This window comes from Archocentrus centrarchus, chromosome 6, assembly GCF_007364275.1.
Source record: "Archocentrus centrarchus isolate MPI-CPG fArcCen1 chromosome 6, fArcCen1, whole genome shotgun sequence".
In the NCBI taxonomy this organism is placed as follows: Eukaryota; Metazoa; Chordata; class Actinopteri; order Cichliformes; family Cichlidae; genus Archocentrus; species Archocentrus centrarchus.
The window spans coordinates 5,063,958-5,088,026 of NC_044351.1; the positions used below are offsets into that span (position 1 = coordinate 5,063,958).

Consider the following 24,069-nt stretch of genomic DNA (forward strand, 5'->3'; position numbering starts at 1 on the left):
CAATGAGACGGAGTACAGATTGGAGGTGGAACACTTGGAGACATGGTGCAAGCACAACAACCTTTGCATGGGGTGGCTGTAGCTCAGGAGGTAGAGCTACTTCCTGGCTACTCTAAACTGCATGCCAATGTATCCTTGGGCAAGATACTTAACCCCAAGTTGCTCTCCGACGCAAGCGTTGGAGTGTGAATGTGTGTGAATGTTAGATAATAAAAGCACTTAGCTTAGTTAATCATGGAAGTGCTTGTATGAATGGGGGTTAATGGGGTGAATGTAAACGTGCTGTATAAGTGCTTTGAGTGCTCAAAACAGAGAAGAAAAGTGCTATATAAGAACTAGTCCATTTACCATTTACCATCAACATGTCCAAGACCAAGGAGATGATCATGGATTTCAGGAGGAACATCATCTGCCATCCTGCCCCACTGTGCATCAGAGGAGCAGCAGTTGAGGTTGTCTCCAGCTTTAAATATCTGGGGACTCACATCACTAAAACCCTCACCTGGACACAAAATCTGGCTGTCTTATCAAGAAAGCCCACCAAAGACTCTACTTTCTGAGGAAGATGAAGAAGGCTGGCTTGAGGACCAAAATCCTCACCTCCTTCTACAGGTGTGTGGCTGAGAACATCATAACATGCCTGTTGGACTACACTGTGTGGAATGGGATCTCCTCTGCTTCTGACAGGAAGGCTCTGCAAAGGGTGGTCATCTGCCCAGAAGATCACCAGCAGCACCTTCACAACTGTAGAGGACATCGACGTCAGCAGATGCAGGAGCAGGGCCTCCAGTATAATCAGGGACCCCTCCCACCCTGCCCACAGACTGTTCTCCCCACTCCCTGCAGGTCGTAGATTATGCAGCATCAGAGCGAGGTCAACCAGGCTGGGAAGCTTCTATCCTGAAGCAGTCAGACTAAGAAACTCTCACTGACAACAAAACTCGTGCAATAGAACTCTGCTTCTTTAAGGCCACTGATAATATTCTGTGAAATAAACCACTGACTGTGCAGTACATGACATTACGATGTGCAATATCAGTGCGAACTGCTCAGGTACCAGATCACTTTTCTCTGTAGTTAGTTATCTTTATATTCTATTTCTCAAATTATTCTATTTATTTGTAAATATATGTTTCACATTAAAAGAATGACAACAAAGCTCTTTGAATCTTTGGGACAAAAGTACTGAAATGGCATGTATAAATAGATTTGACTGTGCGATGACGTCACGTCGGCGCGTAAAGTGACCAATACAGTGAACATAAATGGGCTATAATGGGCCCATTATGTACACCGTTCTTGCCCTCGCAAACAGCGCTGCCCCCGGGATGTTTGTGTTGGTTTTTTACCACCAGTTTAATGATGTATCAGTACAGAAGTGTGTTTGTTTAGGAAAAGCATTGCTCCTTTAATAGTTTAAACATGTTTCATTCAAATTCAAAGAGTCTTCCAGTGGTTCCTGAGCTCAGAGAGGAAAGAGAAAATGACAGAAAATACTGAACACAAATTTGTGGGCTTGGACACGTAAAGGAATCAAGAGAGTAACTAAAATATAGCTAATTAAAAAGACATTGGGGAGGTTCAAGCTTGATATTAACTATTCTTTTTCTTTTGATCAGTTATATAGTAAAACTTTTTATCATTGTTGTTATCAATGCTTATATGCCACAATGTTCTGGACTGATGTACAACATTACATTGGGAAAAAAAAATGGACAATAATTCAACTTATAGGGAAGGACATTATAATATGTTTTGAGGATAAGACTTAACCTTCTTCATTCAACTTCTGCTGTTCTTGGAAAACTTTAATTTCTATTAAACCAGAGGGACAGTATTGACCACGTCTATCAAGAATATCTGCAATACACCACCACAATTAAAGTAAACTTAATAAGGCAATGAATTATATTCTGGACAAATTTCGTGTAAACTAGTGACTCTGTATTATATTTACTTCATACTGTTGTTCTATTGTTGTTATTTTTGTATTCCTCCACTTTTATTTCCTGCTATGTAAACCTGGCATTAAGATGATCTGTATGCGCTTTTGAATTGTTAATAAAATTTGTGGAAAAGAAAAAAAAGAAAAGAAACTGGTACGCCCACTCTGGCACGGGCAGCCAATCCCATGGAAGCAGCGGGCTGACGTATTATTTCGGCGCCGCTTTGAGATATTTTTAGCAGTCTGAATTTGTCGAACAGCGTATTCTGGTTTACTTTCAGCCAAACGCCGCAATCATACACAGACTTGGAATGTAAAGTTAGTAGTCTATGAAAGCCAAATGACTTCCGCCATCATCTGTGCGATAAACATCCTCACTAGACCTCTTGGAGGTAAGTGGACTGTTTGCTGTTTGCTAACTCAAGTAAACAGCACGTATTCCGGAGGAGGCACATCATGATAAGCATGTGTAGTCTATGGTATTTATTTTAGCTGTAGAAAATAAATTTGATTTAGAGTAAACAACTTCGAAAAGCCCATAACATTATTAAAATCAACTTACTATTATTCGGAATGAAGGAAACTACTGCTTACACAAACTTATGCAGAATAAATAAAAAGATTCTTGCATCTAAAATGAACTGAGGATTAACCCTTTATACGGCAGCCATTGAAATACTTTTAAAAAATTTAACCCTTGGAGTGCTATTCGAGAACATAAGATTTACTTTGTGATATTTTTCAAAATGTTTCATTATCATGTAGAAAATCAAGGTAAATTAAGATCATATAACATACATTACAACAGGTTCATTACATCACTTTTTATAACAAACATAAATATTATAACTTTTATACAGTATTATGTAATTTCTTCATGAGCACATGCTTCTTAACCTCACTGAGGCCCGGAATGAGCATCATATATAAAGTGTGTGGAAAATACTGAGCTGCATTTCAGTCTGTATATTGAAATTTAGGAGTGTAAAACTTAGGTAAATTGACTGCAGTTCTTAGGTGATCACTGCAGGACTTTGCAAAATAAACCACAGGTACAGTTTAAACTGAAACTTCTGAAGTAGAGGGATTTGAGGGATGCTACACATTGCACAGGTTTAGACCAAAGTCTTTCTAGGAGCATCTGGGTAATAACACCTCCAAACCAATTATTCTAATTGTATTTTTCAGCACTTTTAACTTTCATTTGGTTTTAAATGTTCAATTCAGTTCAGTTTCAGCTTCTGGATTTTTTTTCACTTTTAATTTTTTCCCAAAATGTTTAGTTTTGGTCTGGTGGTTATTTCTTTCAGTGTTAGATTTAGATTGTTGTTGATTTTGTTGTTTGGATATTATGGTGGGTAAGGGAAGAAAAGAAGCGGGATAAAGGGGGGCGGAGGCAAGTGGAGGGAAAAGACAACAAAACAAAACACGTGACAGGAGGACAGGCAGGGAGACATCCAGCTGCAGTAAACAGGGACGAGTGCCGCCTCAGGCTGGGGGGGGGAAGGAAGGGGAGGAAAGGACGAAACCACGAGAGAGAGAGAGAGAGAGAGGAGAGAGAGAGAAGAGAGAGATAGAGAGGAGAGGAGAGAAGAGACAGAGAAGCAGAAATAGAGATAGAGAGAGAGAGAGAAGAGAAGAGAGAGAGAGAGATGAGAGAGAAGATAGAGAGATAGAGAGAGAGAAGAGAGAAGAGAGAGAGAAGATAGAAGAGAGAAAGAGGAGGATAGAGAGAAGCGAGAGCGAGAGAGAGAGAAGAGAGAGAGATAGATAGATATCTAGAAGAGGAGATAAGAGAGTAGAATAAGAGAGATATAGAAGAAGTAGAGATATAGATAAGAGATATCTAATAGATATATCGAATATATATATATATATATATATAGATATATATATAGATATATATATATATATATATATATATATATATATATATATATATATATATATATATATATATATATTTATTTATTTATTTATTTTTCTGGCTATAACCCTGCCTGGCTTGCAGTCTCCACTCTTATTTATCCCAAAGGTGTTCTGTCGGGTTGAGATCAGGACTCTGTGCAGGCCAATCAAGTTCTTCCACACCAAACTCGATCTTCACATTTTCATGTGTGCACATATTTCAAGCTTTTATGGCCATGTTATTGTTGACATGTAGTCATAACTGTTTGTAGTCATGTTTTACTTATCAGTTGATTTTAATTCTCATTATTTTTGCAATACAGCCAGCCGGTCACAAGAAAACTTCTCACTTTATGATAAGCTTTGAATTGCGATGGATCACGAGCAGCATGAACTATTACATCACTGACATTCTAGTTTTAAAAAAGACGTATAGTCAGTATAGTTGTTATTTTAAATTCAGTTATAACATTTTCTCACACCTTGTTATAGTTTTTATTGTAGCTTTTGTTCGCTATAATAACCTTGCTTCACTCACTTAGTTAAGCAGTTGTTTTGAAAAATGATCTAAATTAACTTTAATTTCAGTGGTCACCTGACATCAAAACTGCATGTACAGAATCACCAGTTAAAGCTGAATAAAAAAAATATATATTTTGTCTCAAAATAAGGTGATAAGGTTTCATCTTTTCTCCTGATGGTTGCATTTACAGAATTCAGGATTCTCGGAGTGCAGTGTTGACTCTTGTATTGCCTCAGTTTGGACCTGTACTAAACTTTAAGGTGCAATTAGGCTAATAACAGAACAGAAAAATGCAGCCGTAACAGTGGAGTAAACTTCCACTGCTGTAAGCTATAATGTGATCTGCTGCAACTTGATGAGGTAAGTAGTACATTTCTCCAACTGTGATTGATGGTGGTTAACAGACAGTAGCAGTTTACTGTATGTGCAGTTACGAAGACAGGCATTTTATAGTGCTGTATGGAATTCTTGTAATGTTCTTGTGATGTTCTCTTGTGTGTCTGCAGAGGTGTCTGTACATGAAGCTCAGCCCTCTCACCAGGAGGCCCTTCTGGCAGCTCTGGGGGCTAACCAGGCCCGTCTCCTGGAGCAGCTTCAAAGTGAGAGCAACTTTGAGGATGTGAGGAAGCTAAGGGAGGAAGTTAAGGCAACAGCAGACTGGTTCTGTGCAGATACAGATGATGCCACGTGGGCTTTTGTCCAAGAGTGCCTCCTGCTGCTTCTTGCTTTATCGCGTCACCTTTCTGACGAACTGGAGCGTTTCCAGCAGAGTTCTACTCCCTCTGCAGCAAAACCTCACACTCCTGAGATGGCCCCACCTTTACCCCCTGACGTCCTCAGCATTGCCCAGCAGAAGACGCTCGGAGCAGCTCTGCAGTTTGTGGTTTGTCTGGGGCTCTGCCCATACCTGGCCCCTGGAGTGGGTGTGCCACTGAGCCGCAGGTCAGCGTTTGGAGCCATGGTAGAAAAACTAGTCTATGTGGGGCCGGTGCCTGCAATGGAACGCCGCCTCCTTACCACCACTAAGGTCCTGTTGAAGCTGTCAGAACTATCATCTCTCGCTACACTTGTGTTCACACAGTATCTCGGGGACATGATGGCAGCAATATGCCAACTGGGATACATGCCACACCGAGAGGGCGAAAGGGTAATTATTATTTTCACCATCCATTAAAGTCAGGATAATTTTTGTGAAAATTGAAATGTCAGAGAAAAATGACTCAACAGTAATGACTTAACTAACTCAACAGTTGCAGGTACAAGGCTGTCAGGGTGGGAAATGGTATTTTAGACCCAGGGATCCCTCTGAACGATACCATGGACATCTGTTTTAGTTCCTTTCTTTCTTCTGAAATGTTTTTTGATGCAGCTGCTCAGTGCTGAGGAATGTCAAACATGTAAGGAGACCCTCAAGACCCTCCTCAGAAAAGTCTACCAGCCGATTGTCATCAAAGAGCTGCTGATTCTCCAAGGAGGACCCAAACAGGTGGTGATGACTGCATGCTGTATATTTACTAAATATAAGGATAGTGTGGTGCTGCTCTTTGGTGGGTTGTTTGCTTGAAACCAGCCCGTAGTTTTGAAGAACTTTGTTGGTTCTCATGTCCTCATCTGATCAGTCACTTTATTTTGGCTGTTGTGTAGCTTATGTTTTTTTATCTTCTTCGATCTTTGAAGGCTGCTTCAGAGCTCTCTCTTTAACTGTGCTGTGATTTTTCTGTGTTCTCACTCCTTCCAGTCTGGTCCAGTGGGGGGCTCCAGTGGTTCCAGCTGCAGGGCTCCAGCTTGGCTAAGGCATCTGTGTGGTCAACTGTTGTCTGAGTGCCTGATGCAGCCCAATGGTGTACAGGCTATTGTCAGAGCAATTTTGGAGGGAGGTGCAGGTTAGAAGTGTAAACACAAATATCATGCACACTTTTGTGAAACAATATAAGCATATCATGAAGAACTTCATACCAACTTTGTAGAACCTTTTGAAAATGCTCTCATTTGTGATTCATCAGCCTGTGATCATTAATTCTTTTATGAAATCAGCATCATATCAAAGACTGCCAGAAGATAATGTGAATTCTAGAAACACAGCAGCACCTAAAAGGCTTCAAAATGCAAAGTGTAGAGACCAATGGGTGACATCATTGTGACAGTGTCTGTCTTTTTATTTACCGTCTATGGTCCCAACTTAACAGAAGCACTGTTTCTATCCTGCAGGGGGTGAGGCAGATTGGAGGAAATGTGACGCTGTGGCCAGGATCCTGGTTGCCTGCCCTCAACAGTCTGCCTCAGCTGATGGCTATTTCAGACACATCTGTCCTCAGGTCATCCCCACAGTTGTTTTCAGTGCTTCAGAGTACATCACTTGGACTGACATTCACGTCCCTTAGTGCAACTTTAATCAATATTTAACTAATCTTTACCGTTACTCCAACTTCCGCTAAGGAAGTGATGTTTTTAGTAAAGTTGCGTGCATGGATCCTTGCATGTCATTCTGTCTGAAATCATAAAGCTCAATAATTTTGAATGAATTCTGATAATACGTTTGAGGTGTAGTGTCAGGTCATGTTAACAATCCACCAAGGTCCTCGTAGTCTATTTAATGATTTATTGGTTGAAAATTGACAAAAGGTTTATAACTTAAACACTGTGGTTCTTACAAATGTGGTGTGTATTGTTGACATATAGAAAGTACCATATAAAGATTTAAAATATGTCACATTTGACCTCTGACCTCCCTTCAAGGTCAGTAGATACTCTGAAGGTCAAAGTGATAATGCTATATGAAGCGATTTAAAACAAGGTTTCTTACAGCCATTGTTGGTGTTGACAGTATATACAGGAATGATATATAGGGATTCTAAGTATCGTGTTACTTTGGACCTATTACCTCTTCTCGAAGGTCAAATAAGGTCAAACTTTCATAAATTGTCTTTCACCTTTAAAATGATGCTTAATAATTCTGTTGCCTTTGTTTGTATTGGCAGCATTTGATACTGATATATGGGGAGTCTAAATATCAAATTATAGTATCTAAATAGCATGATCTCACTTTTACATTTCACATCTGCCTTTCTTGCAAGTTGACCCCAAAATGCGTTACAGCTTTAAAGAAAATATTGTCAAGAGAAAGAGAATGAGTCCACATGGATAAGAAATAATAAAAAAATAATTTCAGGTAAAATGGGTTTCAGCCGTCAGGCAAATACAATACATAATACAATTCCTTTTAAAATAAATACTCCCCAGAGAGCGAGCTGCCTTGGCAAAGATTTGCACTCTGAGTGCTTCTTGTTTTATATTCTTTTTTTTTTTTTTGCATTTTTGGCCACACCGGCTTTTGTCTACAGTGGAGAGTGACAGGAAATGGGGGAAAGATACAGGGGAAGACACACAGGCAAATTGGCGATGGGCCGGGACGCGAACCCGCGCCGCCCGCACCGCAACGCGGTGTGTGTATGTGGTCGCCGGCTTCACCACTAAGCCACCCAGGCGCCCCTTGTTTTATATTCTTTGTAAAATCTTTTTTTATTTCATTTTTATTTATTAAATGAAACAGACATACAAAGATAACCCCAAAAACAGATCAGACAGGAGAATTTTCTGAGCATTAGAGTGAAATACATTTCATTAGTTTTATCCAATAAAATTGAAAGTCTTTTTTTATTATTTGTTCAAATAAATAAGCTTTCTTCTTGTTTGTTGTATGTTTTTGTCCAGATCCTCGACCTCCTGCACTTCAAAGACAAGCTGACAGCCCGGAAGTTCCAGCGTGTGGCCACCAGGGCGGTGCTCTCCATGGTGCAAGAGAGGTCTAGCTTTGCCCAGAAGTACATCCTCAGCCCCCTGCTTGCTGCACTGCACCACTGCACCACTGCCTCCAGTCAGTAACATGACCAGCTTCATCTCCACTTATCATGTTCCACAAGTACAGTTATCAGATTACAAAAGACATTACCAAAACTACCTGCCACTCTAAGTGTATACAGACATCAGTCTGTCAAACTTCATTTTATTTTTATCACACCTTCTGTCCAGTTAAGAGTCATTCAAATTTGATTATTAAAGGGCCCCAAATGGGGATGGGGTTGTAAAATAATTTTAGGTCAAAATTATATTTGTTTTACCCTGGCCAGAACAATAATAACTGTAAATAAAGTTAAAGCATGACTAGAAAAATAAAGATACATTTCTGAAAAGTAAACAAGGATCAGGAAAAAGTTAAATAAAACTAGACAAAAAATTATGAAATTTACATAAATAAAACAAAATTAATATGATTAAAATTATAATATCAAGCTAATGAAAAAACAGAATAAAATACAATTAAAATTTAACTGGACAAAATTAATAAAATCAATGTAAAATTAAAAAAATAAGACTAAAAACTCAATGAAGTAGAATAAACCTGTGCAGATTTTTATTCTATGATAATTTCTGTAATAGGTGCACCTGTTATAATTAATTAAAGCAATAATATGCAGTGCATAACAAATTTATTAGACTGTCATTAAAACAAGAAAAAACATATATCTTAGAAATCTGTCAAGAACTTGTTTAAAACAAAAAATTATATATATTTTTATTATATTTTTATTTTTGATTGATTGATTTTATTTATTAGACAATAAATAACAATAAAACTGTTTGATACCCAGATTTGCGCCGGCATGCTGGACTTCTCTGAGAAGTCAGAAAGGAAAACATCAAGCTCTGAAACATTTTTTTCTGTTCAGGAATGTAAGTTAAAAACTGTAATTTGGCACATTCATCAAAAAATAATGATGTGCTTTATGTGCTTTTTTTCTGGTAATTCATAGATGACAACAATAATTATATTTTAGTATTAAAAATATTTTTATTAAAAGCTTGTGCATACTGTTAGATTAACCATTACAGAAACATGAAAATTGTTTTGGCGATTACCAATACTGTTAATTTAGGGCAGCTGTGGCATAGACCTTAGATTAGGTGGTGGTCTGTACATGATTACAATATAAGTTAATAATCAAAGGTGGTTTTTAGGGCTGAGTCAGAAGAGATTTCATATTTCTGCCTTAAAGGATTTTCACATTCTGTAATTCATGTAGGAAGGTGTGCAGGCTGTTTTTTTGTGTGTTAGTGTTTAAAGCTCGCTGTCATCACCGGGTTACTCTAACAGTAGAGGGATGATAAATATGGTGGCTAAAATGTGCACGTTTCCAGATGAGGGTGATTCCCAAACTGCTGTGGAGGAGTCAGAGCTGACACAGTGTGTGGAGGACGTATACAAGGTGAGGATGCAAATGCTTTACAGGCCTGTAAAAGGAGCAATGTTTCACCTAACTGAACTGTTGTTGCAGATGAGTCAGTAGTGTCTTCTCAGTTGTCCTAAAGACCACAGAATAACTTTTTTAACAGTATCTGGTTAGTGGGCGCCTGGGTGGCTTAGTGGTGAAGCCGGCGACCACATACATATGCCGCGCTGCGGTGTATACGTCACCAATTTGCCTGTGTGTCTTCCCCTGTATCTTTCCCCTATTTCCTGTCTCTCTACACTGATGATAAAAGCCGCTGTGGCCAAAAAATGCAAAAAAACCCCCAAAAAACAGTATCTGGTTAGTGAAAAATTGCACATCTTCAATAAACAGATTTGAAAGGAATGTCACATTTTTAGCCGTGGCATCGGTGTCATCTGTTCCCAAAAACTTTAACGTTGGCCATAACTTGAGAACGAGTTGTCCTAGAATCTTCAAGTGCACACCATAGATGCATCTACTAAAAATCTCAGACGAGTTCAAATCTCAGCACCCTTGACCTCAAGCTAAAGGTCAGAGGCCAAGTTTTCTAAAATTGTGTGAATGCAAGATATTCAAATTCACACCACAGATGCATACTGCGGGGTGTTTGTTTTTGTTTTTTAAAGAAGACGTCTTTTCTGCTCAAGGGTTCAGAGTGTTAGTCCTTCTCATGCTGTTTACACGATGCTTATCTTGTGTCTCCTTTTGCTGTCAGATCTGCGTGGTTGGAAACAGTCCATCAGCTCCTCTTCTCAAAACTCTAGAAGAAGTTCTTCCTGTTATCTTCACACTCTTCTGTTTCACCAAGCAGAATGTTTCCCACCTCCGGTAAACATTTTCTGTGTTAGCTGGGATTTAGCTCTCTTTTATTATTATTATTATTTATTTCTAATGCATTTATGCCATAGACTGTATAATGGATGTAGCCACTATAGCTTTGCCCATTGCTGTGTGGACTATTGGTCTTAGGTTGGACATCTTTTTTTAGTTCAGAAGTGACAAGCCGGAGCTAATTAGTGACCCATGAAACATGATTGGAGAAAAAGTCTCTCTGTAAGGTCGAATATCTACTCAATGATGGGTTTAGCTAATGACATAATGTCCTAAGTTGTACTTGATAGTATTCATTTAAGGACACAGTCTGAATTCAGTTTTGGTCTTGATGTCATCACAAGTAAAAGATCATCCAACAAACATTCTTAGTTTTTATTGACAAAGTTGAACTGACACAGGATATAAGACAGAGTAATCAGCTGTGTGTGTTCTGTGCTCTACAGGGTGCCCTGTCAGGAGATCTTGCTGTGGTACTTGACTCATGCTAAGATGTCTGCTGCCTTGTCAGTGCTGAGGCAGCTTTCAGGCCTGCAGGGAGGGAAGAACGAGGTGGCAGAAAACTTCCACTTCACTGTTGGCAGTGAAGGAGGGGCCAGGCTCAGCTCCAGAGGGAGCTGCAGGTAATGATGCACAGCTCACAGCTGACCGATCCTCTGAGATATCAGCATTGTGTTAAGTATTCAGAGACTTTATTTACAGTAAAAATACCAATGCAGCAATGTAGAAATACTCAATCCCAAGTAAAATATCCTGTCGAAAAATTAAGCATCAACATGTGTAAAAGTGTAAAAGTACTGGATCGGTGACTAATATAACATCATATGATTATTAATGCCTAAGTATGAGTGTGTAAAGCGGCATGCTACTTTAAGTGGTAGGACATTGTTTTACAGTTGTGTCCAGCAGTTTACATACACACCATAGGCACAGTTGACTAGTTTCTCTTTGCCAGCTTAAAAAGATTTCACTTACTGGCCATACAGAAGAAAAAAAATCCAGGGAACTCAGTGAAGATTTGAAAAGAAGAACTGCTTTAGAAGGATCTGAGGATGTCTGTCTTTAGGCCTGCCCTCTTTAACTTCCTGAGGAAGTACAAGAATTGGTGGGCTTTCTTTATTACAGCTGTGGTGTTGGTGTGCCAGATGAGTGTGTTGGTGGGGTGTACATTGAGATACTTGATGGAAGGGGCCATCTCCACCGCTATTCCCTCAATGTAGAGAGGAGAGGATGCTGTGCCAGCCATACGGAAATCCATCACCATCTCTTTGGTCTTCTGGATGTTCAGGATGAGGTTGTTGTATTTGCAGCAGCGTGGCTGAGATCAGCCACCACTGTATCGTATGCAAACTTCACTAGAAGGCTGTTCTCGTAGTGAGCTCTGCAGTCGTGGGTCATTAGTGTGTACAGCAGTGGGCTGAGCACACAGCCCTGTGGGGAGCCAGTGTTCAGGATGATGGTGGAGGCTGTGTTGTTGCTGATTTAGACCCTCTGTGGCCTGCAGGTCAGGAAGTCTAGGATCCAGTTGCATAAGGATGAAGAGGTTACCAGTGCTGCTAGCTTGGACACCAGTTTCTGTGGGATCATGGTGTTAAATACAGAACTGAAGTCCAGGAATAGCAGCCTCACATAGGACTCCTTGTTCTCCAGGTGAGTGAGAACCTGCTAGGTCACAGCCAGAATGGCATTGGTTGTGGACCGGTTTCGCCTGTATGTGTATTGGTGGGAGTCCTCTGCTGCATCGGTGGTCTGCCTCAGATGCTTCATCACCAGCCTCTCATAGCACTTGATGGTGACAGGGGTGAGTGCAATGGGGCACTAGTCACTGAGGCAGGGGAGTGATGCTTGATGTCTTTAGATATGATGGGACTCTGACTTGGGACAGTGAGGTGCTAAATATGTCTCTCAGGACCTCAGACAGCTGGTGTGCACAGTCTCTAAGAAGTCTGCCTGGGACCCCATCAGGATCGGAGGCCTTCTGGGAGTTGACCCTCTGGAGTGTTCTCCTCACCTGTGCAGTTGTTACTCTGATGACTGGAGGTTCGTCAGGGGAGGGGGTGACTCGGGAGGGGGTGGTGGAGTTTGAGGCCTCGAAGCGAGTGTAAAAAGCATTCAAGGTGTTATGGAGCACTGGATCATCAGGGCATTGTGCCCCTTTTTCCACAGTGCAACCATCGGAGTATGAATGTGTGTGCATGTTAGCTAGTAAGCACTTAGCTGTAGAGGAAAGTGTAAATGCAAACGTGTGTTGTATAAAGTGCTTTGAGTGTTTGAGTAGTAGAAAAGCACTATATAAGAACTAGTCCATTTACCATTTATTTTCACTCTGTTGCTGTTTCCCAGTAGTGAAGATGATCGGCTTTATGAGAAGCTGTCAGGGGACCAGTGGAGAACAGAGTGTCTGATGCAGCTGCTGGCTGAACTCAAAGACTGTGACCTGCCAGGAGACTTTTTCCTGGACCTGCTGCAGGTAAACACTGGCAGACAAGGATAGACTGCTGACCGCTGCCCACACCAAGTTTGTATTTGTGTGCCACAGAACAGAATGTGTATCACTGTTTATCCATTGTATTACCATTTAAGCTTCGCTCTATGCAGCTGCTAAAAGTAACAAATTGAGAGGAACTCAGAGTAGAAATTACTATATTATTATATTATAATTAGTGTTATATTTCAAATTGTCAAAATGTTGTATTTCCTCAATCGAATATAGGATTTAATAAAGCTTGGACTTCACTGTGGTTTTAGAGCCACCTGTGCTCACACAGCTGATGTTTACATTTACATTGATCCCCAAAAACAGCGTACTTTGATATTTGATAGCTTCCAGTTCCTTTGGTTAGGACATGAAAAAATAAGGGTTACTTCCACCAAGATTTATTACTACTATGAGAAGGCTTCTGTGGTCTGAAAGTGCCTCTTTTAAATTTGAAGTTCAGTGTTATAACAAACCCGTTGCTAAGTCAAATACAGACCTGTTAGTTGAAATCCATGGCCCATAATTTGGCACATGAACTATACAACCACTCAGTGAGCAGGTGGAGCCAGAGATGCCTGCATTGAGGAACAGGATAAGACAGAATAGAGAGGAAAAGACACAAAGTTAATCACATGTAATAGTGTCTTATAGAGTGAAATAGTGGAGTGAAGAGGTTTTTTGGTTATCATGGGAAACCCAGCAGCCTGAGCTTATACTGTATGGTGTTTGTTCTGTCCACCCATGGGAGAAAGTAACCTCAGCGGGTTTTGCACTATATGCAGGAGCTGACCAGCTGGGCAGCTGCAGCAGATGAAGAAACAAAAGATGAAGAAAAGCTCGACTTGTCAGCCATGACGCTCCTGGAGGTGGAGCAGCAGCTGCTGTGTCGAGCTGAGAAACGAGCCCAGAGACTGGCTTTGCTTCAGGTACTGGCTGTGATGGTTGAGTCTCTGCAGCACACTCAGCTACTGAGAAAAACAACACAGGTGAGTGGAGACATACAGAAACAAGGCATGAAGTTAGTCTTTCTCTTTCTTTTTGTTCACTTATGGATTGTTAAACACAGTTGCACGAATCGCCTGATACAAACAGATGCATGCATGCATGCATGTGCACATGGGGTTTTGAGTAGGGATGTTCCTGCTGACTAATTTACTAGTAGACTAAACAAAGAAAAAGATTTAGACTAACCGACTAAAAAGTCTAAAATTAAGAAACACTCAGCTATCAAATTAAATTTTGTGCCTGTTTAATGGACAGTGTCAAAAGCTGTCTAAACAAAGGCATTTGAAACATTAATTGCATTCTTCTATAATGAATCACACTTTAAATGCTGCTTAACTGTGCAGCATCACGCATTACGAATATTGCACATCACACTCCAAACAACAAAGAAAAAAAAACTTAAACTCAATTGATGTTAAATATATAAATAATATATGAGGGTGTTTCTTGGGAGGTGTGCTTCAGGTTACATTGTAAAACTTCAAAAATAACTATCCATATTAGACCTAATAAAAATATCAGGCTAGGATTAACAGAGTTATGGCATTTTTCTATAACGATGTCATATGATCCCCTATTCTGGATATCAGAAGTGTTTCTGAACCAGGTTGTTTTGGTTGTTTGCACTGGCTGCCAGTATATTTTTGATAGATTTAATGTTTATTTTGTGTGTGTGTGTGTGTGTGTGTGTGTGTGTGTGTGTGTGTGTGTGTGTGTGTGTGTGTGTGTGCTGTTTCATTATCCTTTTTGCAAATACAAAAAAACTAAATTTAAACATGCTGAATCCTGAGTTTGGTTTTTGAAGCTGATTTCTGATTGCTGAGCTGACCACCTTTAACATTTCATCTTGTCACAGCAGGACTAACAACACATTTGCTGTGGCTGTCCAGACAGACAATGATGTTTCTATGGCATCAGCTTGACTAAAGCCAACACCTCTGTCCTTAAAGCCATCAATATTATAAAAACACCACCTCCAATTAATGTTCAACTACTAGAGTTAATGTAAATGGTGACTGGCATCGACCCAGAGTGTGTGTATCATCAGGGAGGGAGGAACTGGGAGTTATAGTAGAAAAGGAAGTACTCGTCCCTATAACCAAAACTTTTGTTGTGGGCATGAGGTTATGTATTAGTCTTTGTATTTGTGTGTGCTTAATTGTTTGCATGTGGCAGTAAGAGTGTAGACTAACAAGCCACACATAGAGTCACACAGAGAGCCTGAGATTATGGAAGCATCATAAAAACTTACTTGTTTAATTCTTAATTCAAATAATGTTTGTGTGTTGGAACAAAAAGATGAAGAATGTCTAAAACATTGTGTGGTAGGATTTAAAGATGCCCAGGTACAATGCAGCAAGATGCAAGTACAGAAAACAGGCAGGCAGCACAAGCATCATCAGAAGATGCTTTATTCTGCTTCAGTTTGTCTAGTCAGAAAGCTTTTGGGCATGGCCATTAGAACAAGCTCTATACAAAACACACAAAAACACAAAAAAACACAAGTATGTGCATCTTAATTAACCTTTGTTCTTCATCAGAAAAAAAATGGTAAATAGACCAGTTCTTATATAGCGCTTTTCTACTCTGAGCACTCAAAGCGCTTATAGAACACGTTTAATTAAGCCATTCACACCAGCTCTACCATATGTAACTAAGCTAAGCGCTTATATAGCGCTTTTTTTTTTTTTAAATTGTCTAACATTCACGCACATTCATACTCCAATGCTTGCATTGGACAGCAACTTGGGGTTCAATATGTTGCCCAAGGATACTTTGGCATGCAGCCCAGAATTGAACCACCAACCTTCCGATTAGTAGATGACCTGGTCTACCTCCTGAGCTACAGCTACCCCCAAAAAGGGTGTGGGAAGAATGCTGTCAAGGTAATAGGCACATATGACCCAAGTTGGGCTCTGCTGCTTTCTCTGCAGACTGCTGCCATTACTTTAAGGACCAGCGCGGTGATGCGCACGCACGCACACCGCTGCACGATGGCGCTCCCAGCTTAAACTCAGAGAGCGGAAAAAATGATTTCACACCAAGCCACAAGGCTTTAAAAAAATGACAAACAAGAAAATGAAAGTCAGTTTATGGATAATTTCAGTTACTTTTAGTTAGTTCTGTAAACTCACAATTCAGTTTTATTTAGTTATCGTTTTTTCCTTTTATTTATAGTTTTTATTTATTTCAGTTAACGACAATGTTTTTTCAATTTCAGTTTTCGTTATTTCATTCGTTTTCGTTAACTATGATAACCCTGCTAGCAGGACCAGGCACAGTGAGGGTCACCCATCTGTTTAGCATGTTTTTCTATGTAAAGAGATGACAGAAAAGGAAAATGCTGTGCAGCTACAAAAAGTGAAGTCAGATTTTTATCATTACATTTTTTTTAATTGTTTTAAGCTGTGTTGAGGCCTTAAAACTAATTTTGACATTATCTTCTCTTCATCACCTCTATCTCAGCCTCAGGATTAAAGAGTATGTTTATTTAATAAGTACAATCACAGAGGACAAAGTCTCCCAACTTTCTCTTAAATAGATTGTGTCTTTGTGCTCAGTTTTTTTGGCTGCAAACATATTTGTCCCTGTTTGTTCACTGTCTTCATTCCCTCACATCCATTCCAATAGTTTCAGCAGTCTCCCTCCAGGAATTTGCTGACATTTGTGAGTCCTTATATTGATGCTTTGATTATTATTCCTGATTGTTATTCCCTAACTGATAAAGTAGCGAAAAGCAGCCCTAAGCGCACAAGGACTATCCCTGTCATGCTGAGTTTGTGTGTGTGTGTGTGTGGGTGTGTGTGTGTGTGTGTGTGTGTGTGTGTGTGTGTATTTTCTGGACATTGCATTAACCTAATAAAAGGTGCATTTTCAAAATATAGTCACTTCAAGCTTCAAGCACCTCTCAGCGGTGATACGCTCGCCGTTAACGGTTCACGGGATGTAAGGGCAGGTAACAGGTGCTCGCTGTTAAGGGTTAAAGAAGTCCCGTCGCTTTTTCAAGCTCCAGAGACTCCCATGACCTGGATGACTGAGAACCTACACAGACACGTAACAGCAATAAATCAAGACAACATAGGACACACAATAAAACCTTAAAAAAAATACTCTATTAACATGTCTTGTACATCTGGCCTGGTTGTTGTAGTTTATGTGGCTCAAATTAATATTTTTTTTTTTGTTTTTTTAATGAGAAGCAGGCTTCACAGCAAACTGCACTTTAGTTTGGAACTTGCCCCTAGAGAGACAACAGCTTTTCACACTTTGTGGGGTGTCTCCTGGGATTACACTGTTACAGCCTTTGTTTTCAGTCAGTTTGCAGCCCCGGACGAATTAGATATCTTTATTGTCATTGCACAATGCAATGAAATTTTGTTGGAGCCATCCTCCAAGTGGTGAAATAATAAATAATACAAAATAGAAATAAGAAATATAAATAAAATAAATAAGGATCTGGTATTTGCAGTGAGCAGAGGTAGTATAAATGGCAATAAATGGTTTATTTACAGCTGGATGCAGTATGTGTGAATTCTGGTAATGGAAGCACGCCACACTGAGTGATGCTGCCACGCAAAAATCTCTGGTGTAATGTCTCTGATAAACTCGTCTTTCTTCTCTGGATAGTCTTATTTTTAGCCTTAATAAGGACTGAACGTTGTACTCTGTAGCTCTAGTTTTTCAAACAGTTTTCATTATTTTTAGTCTTTCTGCATTTTGCCTCCATGATATTTAACCACTGAGTAATTGGTCACTGTTTGGCTTTTCTGTAGGTTGTGGGCTTCGTGGAGTCTCTGCTCCAGAGGTCCTGTGTGGGCCTGGATCAGGCCACTGGGCCAAATGCTGACAGTGCAGTAGAGAGCCAGACACTGAGCATGGGGATGGGTCTGGTGGCTACACTGTTGTCTGGACCTCAGGTATGCACAGGTGACTGACAACTCTGGACAGCTGCATGTAGCTCATTCAGCTACAATTCATCATGTTCTATAGTTTCAGGTTTTGTAGCTGATGTTCCCTAGTAGATTATACATTATATTTGTACAACAACAGGGTCTTGAAGCATTAATTTCAGTTTGTTCAAGAAAATTGGTGTAAATGTATTTCAGAGGTTCATCGTATGTGTATTTTTATAGACAGCCATAGTTAATTAGTTAATATTTTTGTATCATTCTAGGCCTCTTATGTTCATATGTTGACTTTATTTTAAAGATGAATACATCCATCTATTGGCATCACGGTGGCATGATCGTTAGTAATTTCTCCCCGTGTTTGCATAGGTTTTCTCCGGGTACTCCGGTTTCCTCCCACTGTCCAATGACATACAGTTACTGGGGTTAGGTTAACTGGTGACTCTAAATTGCCCATAGGTGTGACTGTGAGTGTGAATGGTTGTCTGTCTCTCTGTGTTAGCCCTGCTGGTGACCTGTACAAGGTGTACAAGCTGGGGTAGGCTCCAGCCCCCCTGCAACCCTGAACTGGATAAGCAGAAGAGAATGGATAGATGAACATCTGCCTATTTCTTGCTGTTTATCCATTATCATGCCTTACATGAAATCAGAATTTGGATAACCTTTTAAAACATTTTTTTGACCTTGAATTTTATTTCAGGAACACTTTAAGACTCTTTAAGGACTGTAGATGTAGATTTGATCAGTGTGGAGATTGAAGAACAATAATTCCAGCTTTAGCTACAATGTACTTTTCTTTGTGTACTTGTACAAACAACTTGACATCTGTTTTTTTTTTTAAGTTTTAGCACTTTAGGACAGACTTTATAACAGGATATGCATAACAGAAACTTATTTTAAAAAATCCTTATATTTGACTTTACAGCTTAGTGTAGAGGACTATGCGTCTATGTCAAGGCTGCTTCCATCTCTGGAGACACTGTCTCAGCAGCACCCTGAGGTGATCATTCAGGAGCTGGCATCCAATCTGAGAGCTGTCATTGCCACTCATGGTGCCTACCGGCCTGAGAACCTCACCACACAGTCCCCCAGAAACTCTAACACAACACTAAAAAACCAAAACGTAGTGAAGGGTGAAGCAAACAACTCACAGACACCTGTCAATAGCCACGGCAGACTAATAGCATCTTCTGGAAGGTGTGGAATAAGTCCAAGAGGTCAAACCTCTGGCTCCAGGGACCCTCATCATCCTTCCAAGCCCTTTTGTGATTGGTTGGTAGAGGCGTGTGAGCCAGATGTGCCAACAAGAGCATTCGCCCTGAGGATCCTGACACAAATGGTGCAACAAAGAAACCCAGAGGCTATCCAGGCTCAGGAGAAAGTCCTAACGGTGAGTTACCTGGTTGCTGTCTTTTAACTAATTTGTTTGCTCTAAAATTTTTATGTTTGTTTGATCTTTTAATCTTAGATTGCTCAAATTACATGTGTCAAGTTCAGCAGATTTCACGTCCTTCACAGTTTGCAAGTTCTGGATAAATTACAATGCATTTTCAGGCAGAAAATTCAAATGTTTCCAAAGCTGCTGAGTTGCAGTCATTCTTTCATACAGGGTGTCAGTTATTACAGTTTTTAAAATGATCCTCTCATCAGGTCCCAGATGAATATATATATATATATATATATATATATATATATATATATATATATATATATATATATATATATATATATATATATATATATATATATATATATATATATATATATATATATATATATATATATATAATGAAATATCTGTCACATGGTCCAGTGTGTTATTGTTGCAAAAACTGTTAGTGAGCATCAGTAGGTAGTGGTATTATCTTTGTGTCTTGTGGTACTGTCTCCTGGGACATGTATAATAAATGAGGCAGCCAAAGATACTCTTTAAGGGAGCCCGTAAGAACTCTAGTCGACTCTTGGGGCTTGTTAAGGTGGTATGGGCAAGGGAAGATACTAACTCATCAATTATTCTATTTGATCTGATGTCCATCCCATTCAGCCATCCTTCAGCTGAATCCCCTTTTATTGATTGTTTTTTTTTTTTTTGCTCTCTTGTGTCACAGCTGAGTTGAGTTTCCTGATACTTTAGAAGCATGTGTACCATCTTTTCTTCTTACTTTATTGGAAACTACAGCCCACAGAGACATATTATCTTCTTTTGGATTATTCCCTTTGATAGTTGTTTTTAATGTATACAGTGGTGTGTCAGTATTGATCTTCTTTGGCTCTGCTGTCTGTGATTGTTTTGATAGTTTCTACACAGAAGTCATCAATTATAGTCTGAGCTGATAAATCATTCTGATGGCCTGTTTTTCTCCAGCTCTTCTTGGAAAACCTGGAGCATGTAGACTCATTCATCTACCTGTCAGCTATTCAAGGTAATCTAATGATTCAGTTTGGCTAAATTTGATGGTAACATTGATGAAGTATTCAAATTCTGCTGGTGTCAAATGGACATTATAAACTGTCTTTAGGTCTGGCTGCATTGGCTGATTCCTACCCTGACAGGATTCTGGAAAGGCTCCTAAAAGACTTCCAACATGGACCCTCTCTCCTTTCCTCCAACAAAGAGCACTCCCTGGAAACCCGCCTTAAAATGGGAGAAGTTCTGATGAGGGCTAGCAGGGCCATGGGTGAGCATGTTCAGTGTAATGATTATGCTCTATATTGTTACTTGAAATTAGAATGTGTAACATTTCATCTTTAAAATGCCAAAAACAACAAGACCAATACTATACAATTTGTATTTACATTCTCTTAAAGGTGCAAACCCAGAGAAAGTTGTAATTTTATTCATTGTAAAGGTTTGTTTTGCTTTGATTGCCTCTCTGATTTAATATTCGCTTTAGAGACATAGTATCAGTCACCAAGCTAATGTATGTGTTTTAACCATCACCCACACTCACACACACTCACACACACTCACACGTTTGGCTGCATCAGATGCTTTGCTTTTGTCTGATATTGTGAGTTTAAGCAAGGAATAAAATGTGATGCTCTGCTTCTAATACACCTGTCAATGTTGGTGTTTGGGTATATGCTGCAGATACCACCCCCTTTATGGAAAACACTTGTGGCTAAATTAGGAAACCAAATGTTTACTTAGCTGCTTGGTAACAGCCTTTATTTGACAGCTTAGCCTGATTGCTGATGTTGGGGTAAGTGAAGCCAGAACAGGAAAAGATATCATGGGTATGTTGAACTTTCTGTGTTGGTGACACATGAATCACAAGCAGCACATAAGTGTAATGTTTAGCTCCTTTGTACAGAAATAGAGAGCTATCCACAGCAATCTTTTTAACTGCTCTCAGCTTCTTTTCAGTTTTATTGCTTCCACCACAAGTAGCAGCATAAATGAAGCTCTAATAAACCCATTGTACAGCAGCAAAACAACAGATACAGATGAGCAAAAGAACATAAGCGTTTAGCAGATCAAGAGTCAGATAAATGTTTCTCATGAGTTGGTGGAGACCAAAAGGAAAGTGAAGATCATCGGATGAACGCAAATTGGAATATAAATTATTGCTACTTCTCTGTACTGAATATGTGCCTGTTTATCCAGAAGCTTTAACCAGAGCTTTAGAAGTAATATTACAATATTTCAGTGTTAGGGTATCTTGCAGTAGCCATCACAGCCACAGAAAACCCACAGTGCATGCTTGTTTTCCTTGCAGATCCCCATCAGAAGGGACCCTGTGTATTGAAACCTGTCCCTGATAGAAACCCCTGTTTTGTCTCCCCCTCACCCCAACAACCACCCCCCACCCCTGCGACTCTGGTTTAATGTGCCAGATTGCCATCGTACCACTTCTCTGGGACAATTACAGGGTTTATATCCTTGCTGAGAGATTGGATTGAGATTCAGTTTGCTGCACAGATACCCAGAGAGCTGCTGTGTTTGGCTAAAACCCCCTCAAAGACTGGCCAAGACTTGTCTCTTACCAGCCCATTGTAAGACGGTTGTCTTAATTGACTCGCCTGGCTGAGCAAATGCTTAATAAATGAATGTTTGACTCTGCACTGTTTGCTCACAGCGGCTGGCTTATTGATCTTGCACAGTCTTGTGAACTCTCATAGTGAGCAGTGATAAGATGTGGACTGTAAGGGAAGAGCTCTGAACCAGCTACTGTTTATTAGCATGTAAAAAAACACAAAAAAGGAGAACAAACAGCACCTGCAAGACAACATACAGAAATACAAAACAGGCACATAATCTTGCTTTGTTTTTGTGTGAGTGAGTCAGTGTGTCTGTGTATTGTGTGTTTGTCATGAAATGCACTCGTAAGCTGCAATGATACCCCCCCCCGAGACAGGAAGACAGAGAAGGACCCAGAAGACCCGGACCGCCACCGCACCCAAGGAGTGTTGAAGACTGGACTGGACTGGACTGGACTGTTAGTTCTGGCTTCTCCTGGGATCGTTGTTCCCTAGGCCCACTTCAGATTGGGTGCTAAATTTGTGGCTATGCAAAGGCCTGCAGTGTACAATGGTTTTATCAGAGAGATTAATGAAAGACTGGCCCAAAGCCATTAAGCTGGAGACTGTAAAAACAAGCTGAGGGAAGCAGAGCTGTGTTACACATAGAGCAGAGAACACAATGAAACCAATAGGAAATGGGAGGATTGTTAGCTAATAGTAGTTAATGTCTTACCTTGGAGGAAACAGAGGTGTTTTCTTTGATCTTTAAACCAACATCTCTCGTATTTATAATAAAATACCCACATCTGAGCACATCTGGTTTTGGACTTGTGTTCTTGGCAGTCTCTGCCCCTACCCTCTTCCCAAATTCGGTTGAATTTTATAAATTATTGTTTATAAATTGTTGTTTCTTTACCTACCCAATCTGAAAATGTAGGTATTATTGAAAACTTCATAGTTTTACATAAATTGAATTGTCATCAGTGACTGAGTATTCTGATGAGCCTAAATTATTGGCATTATTCTGTTAAACTGTATGTTTAATACTGGATTTGAATTTAACTGCTTGAAATCATATCTAATTCAATCCAAATATAAATATAAAGCACATTTAAAATGTGGTTGACCAAAATATAAAATTTCTGCCAAGATCCCCAGCCTACAAAAACTTACTGCTCAGTATTAGACTACATGGGCAAAATTGAGTTCGCTGAGCTCCTTATAATAACCATTCTTTCACAAATGTTTGTAAAGGCAGATTGCATGGCTAAATGATGATTTTATACACCTGTGGAAATGGGACTGAAAATACTTGCATGCAAAGATTAAGAGGTGTGGCCCAATACTTGAGTAAACTTGTATGGGTCCATATAATGTATTTTCAGTTGGGGTTTTTTTTGGCCACAGCTTCTTAAATAACAGTGGAGAATGACAGGAAATTGGAAGGAGAGATACGGGGGCAAGACACACGGGAAATGGCGACAGGCTGGGACTTGAACCTGCGCTGCCCGCACCACCACATGGCATACGTATGTGGTCGCCTGCTCAACCTCTGAGCCACCGCGGTGCCCCATACATTGTATTTTCCATAGAAGATGATGGTTACCATCAGCTAGAGAATCAGGGCGATGACAACATCTGATAAATATTCAGGTTTACAGAGCCTTCGAACTAAACTGTCTGCCTGGTGTTCCTTCTTTAGGGGAACTAGCGCCCCACCTTGGCCGTCCTCTGGTGGTCGTCTTCCTGCAAGGAACCAGGGACCCGGACCAAAGCATCCGTGCCAGCAGTCTGTCCAACCTGGGGGAGCTCTGTCAGAGACTGGACTATTCCCTGGGGTCACTTGCTCAAGAGGTGAGAGAAAGGTTCAGTCAAAAAAATTTTTAGTTTCTCTAACTGGTAGTCAGCCACATAGTAGTATTCAATAAACTGTTAAAAATGAATTAAATTAATGTTTTTTATACAGGTAATGGAGCTATTTTTGACCTCTGGTCTTTCTATTTGCTGTAAAATCAAAGCACATTAACATTTTACAAACACATTAAGTAATAAAACAAACAAACAAAAGAAGTAGCTATGCTTCAGCTACGCTATGATTCAATTAAATTTTATTTATATCGCACCAAATCACAACAAACAGTTGCCTCAAGGTGCATTATATTGTAAGGTAGAGACCATAAAATAATTACAGAGAAAACCCAACAGTCAAAACGACTCTCAGTGAGAAAGCACTTGGT

General features: G+C 39.8%; 1 protein-coding gene across 2 annotated transcripts in view; it reads left to right on the forward strand.

Annotated features, from left to right (window-relative positions):
- The first annotated feature begins 2,173 nt into the window (after positions 1 to 2,173).
- Positions 2,174 to 24,069, forward strand: part of tango6 (transport and golgi organization 6 homolog (Drosophila)) — a 29,032-nt gene continuing 7,136 nt past the window's right edge. Inside the window, exons 1-16 of one of the 2 annotated variants that reach the window (XM_030731608.1) lie at positions 2,174 to 2,337; positions 4,883 to 5,523; positions 5,746 to 5,862; positions 6,115 to 6,259; positions 6,585 to 6,691; positions 8,088 to 8,250; positions 9,573 to 9,640; positions 10,362 to 10,474; positions 10,924 to 11,100; positions 12,821 to 12,947; positions 13,739 to 13,942; positions 17,735 to 17,878; positions 18,795 to 19,259; positions 20,235 to 20,292; positions 20,389 to 20,547; positions 23,535 to 23,686. In XM_030731608.1, coding sequence (XP_030587468.1) covers positions 2,286 to 2,337; positions 4,883 to 5,523; positions 5,746 to 5,862; positions 6,115 to 6,259; positions 6,585 to 6,691; positions 8,088 to 8,250; positions 9,573 to 9,640; positions 10,362 to 10,474; positions 10,924 to 11,100; positions 12,821 to 12,947; positions 13,739 to 13,942; positions 17,735 to 17,878; positions 18,795 to 19,259; positions 20,235 to 20,292; positions 20,389 to 20,547; positions 23,535 to 23,686 — 2,892 coding nt within the window. In that variant the 5' untranslated portion in view covers positions 2,174 to 2,285. The remainder of the gene's footprint in view (positions 2,338 to 4,882; positions 5,524 to 5,745; positions 5,863 to 6,114; positions 6,260 to 6,584; positions 6,692 to 8,087; positions 8,251 to 9,572; positions 9,641 to 10,361; positions 10,475 to 10,923; positions 11,101 to 12,820; positions 12,948 to 13,738; positions 13,943 to 17,734; positions 17,879 to 18,794; positions 19,260 to 20,234; positions 20,293 to 20,388; positions 20,548 to 23,534; positions 23,687 to 24,069) is intronic. The other variant, XM_030731609.1, reaches the window with a different exon arrangement.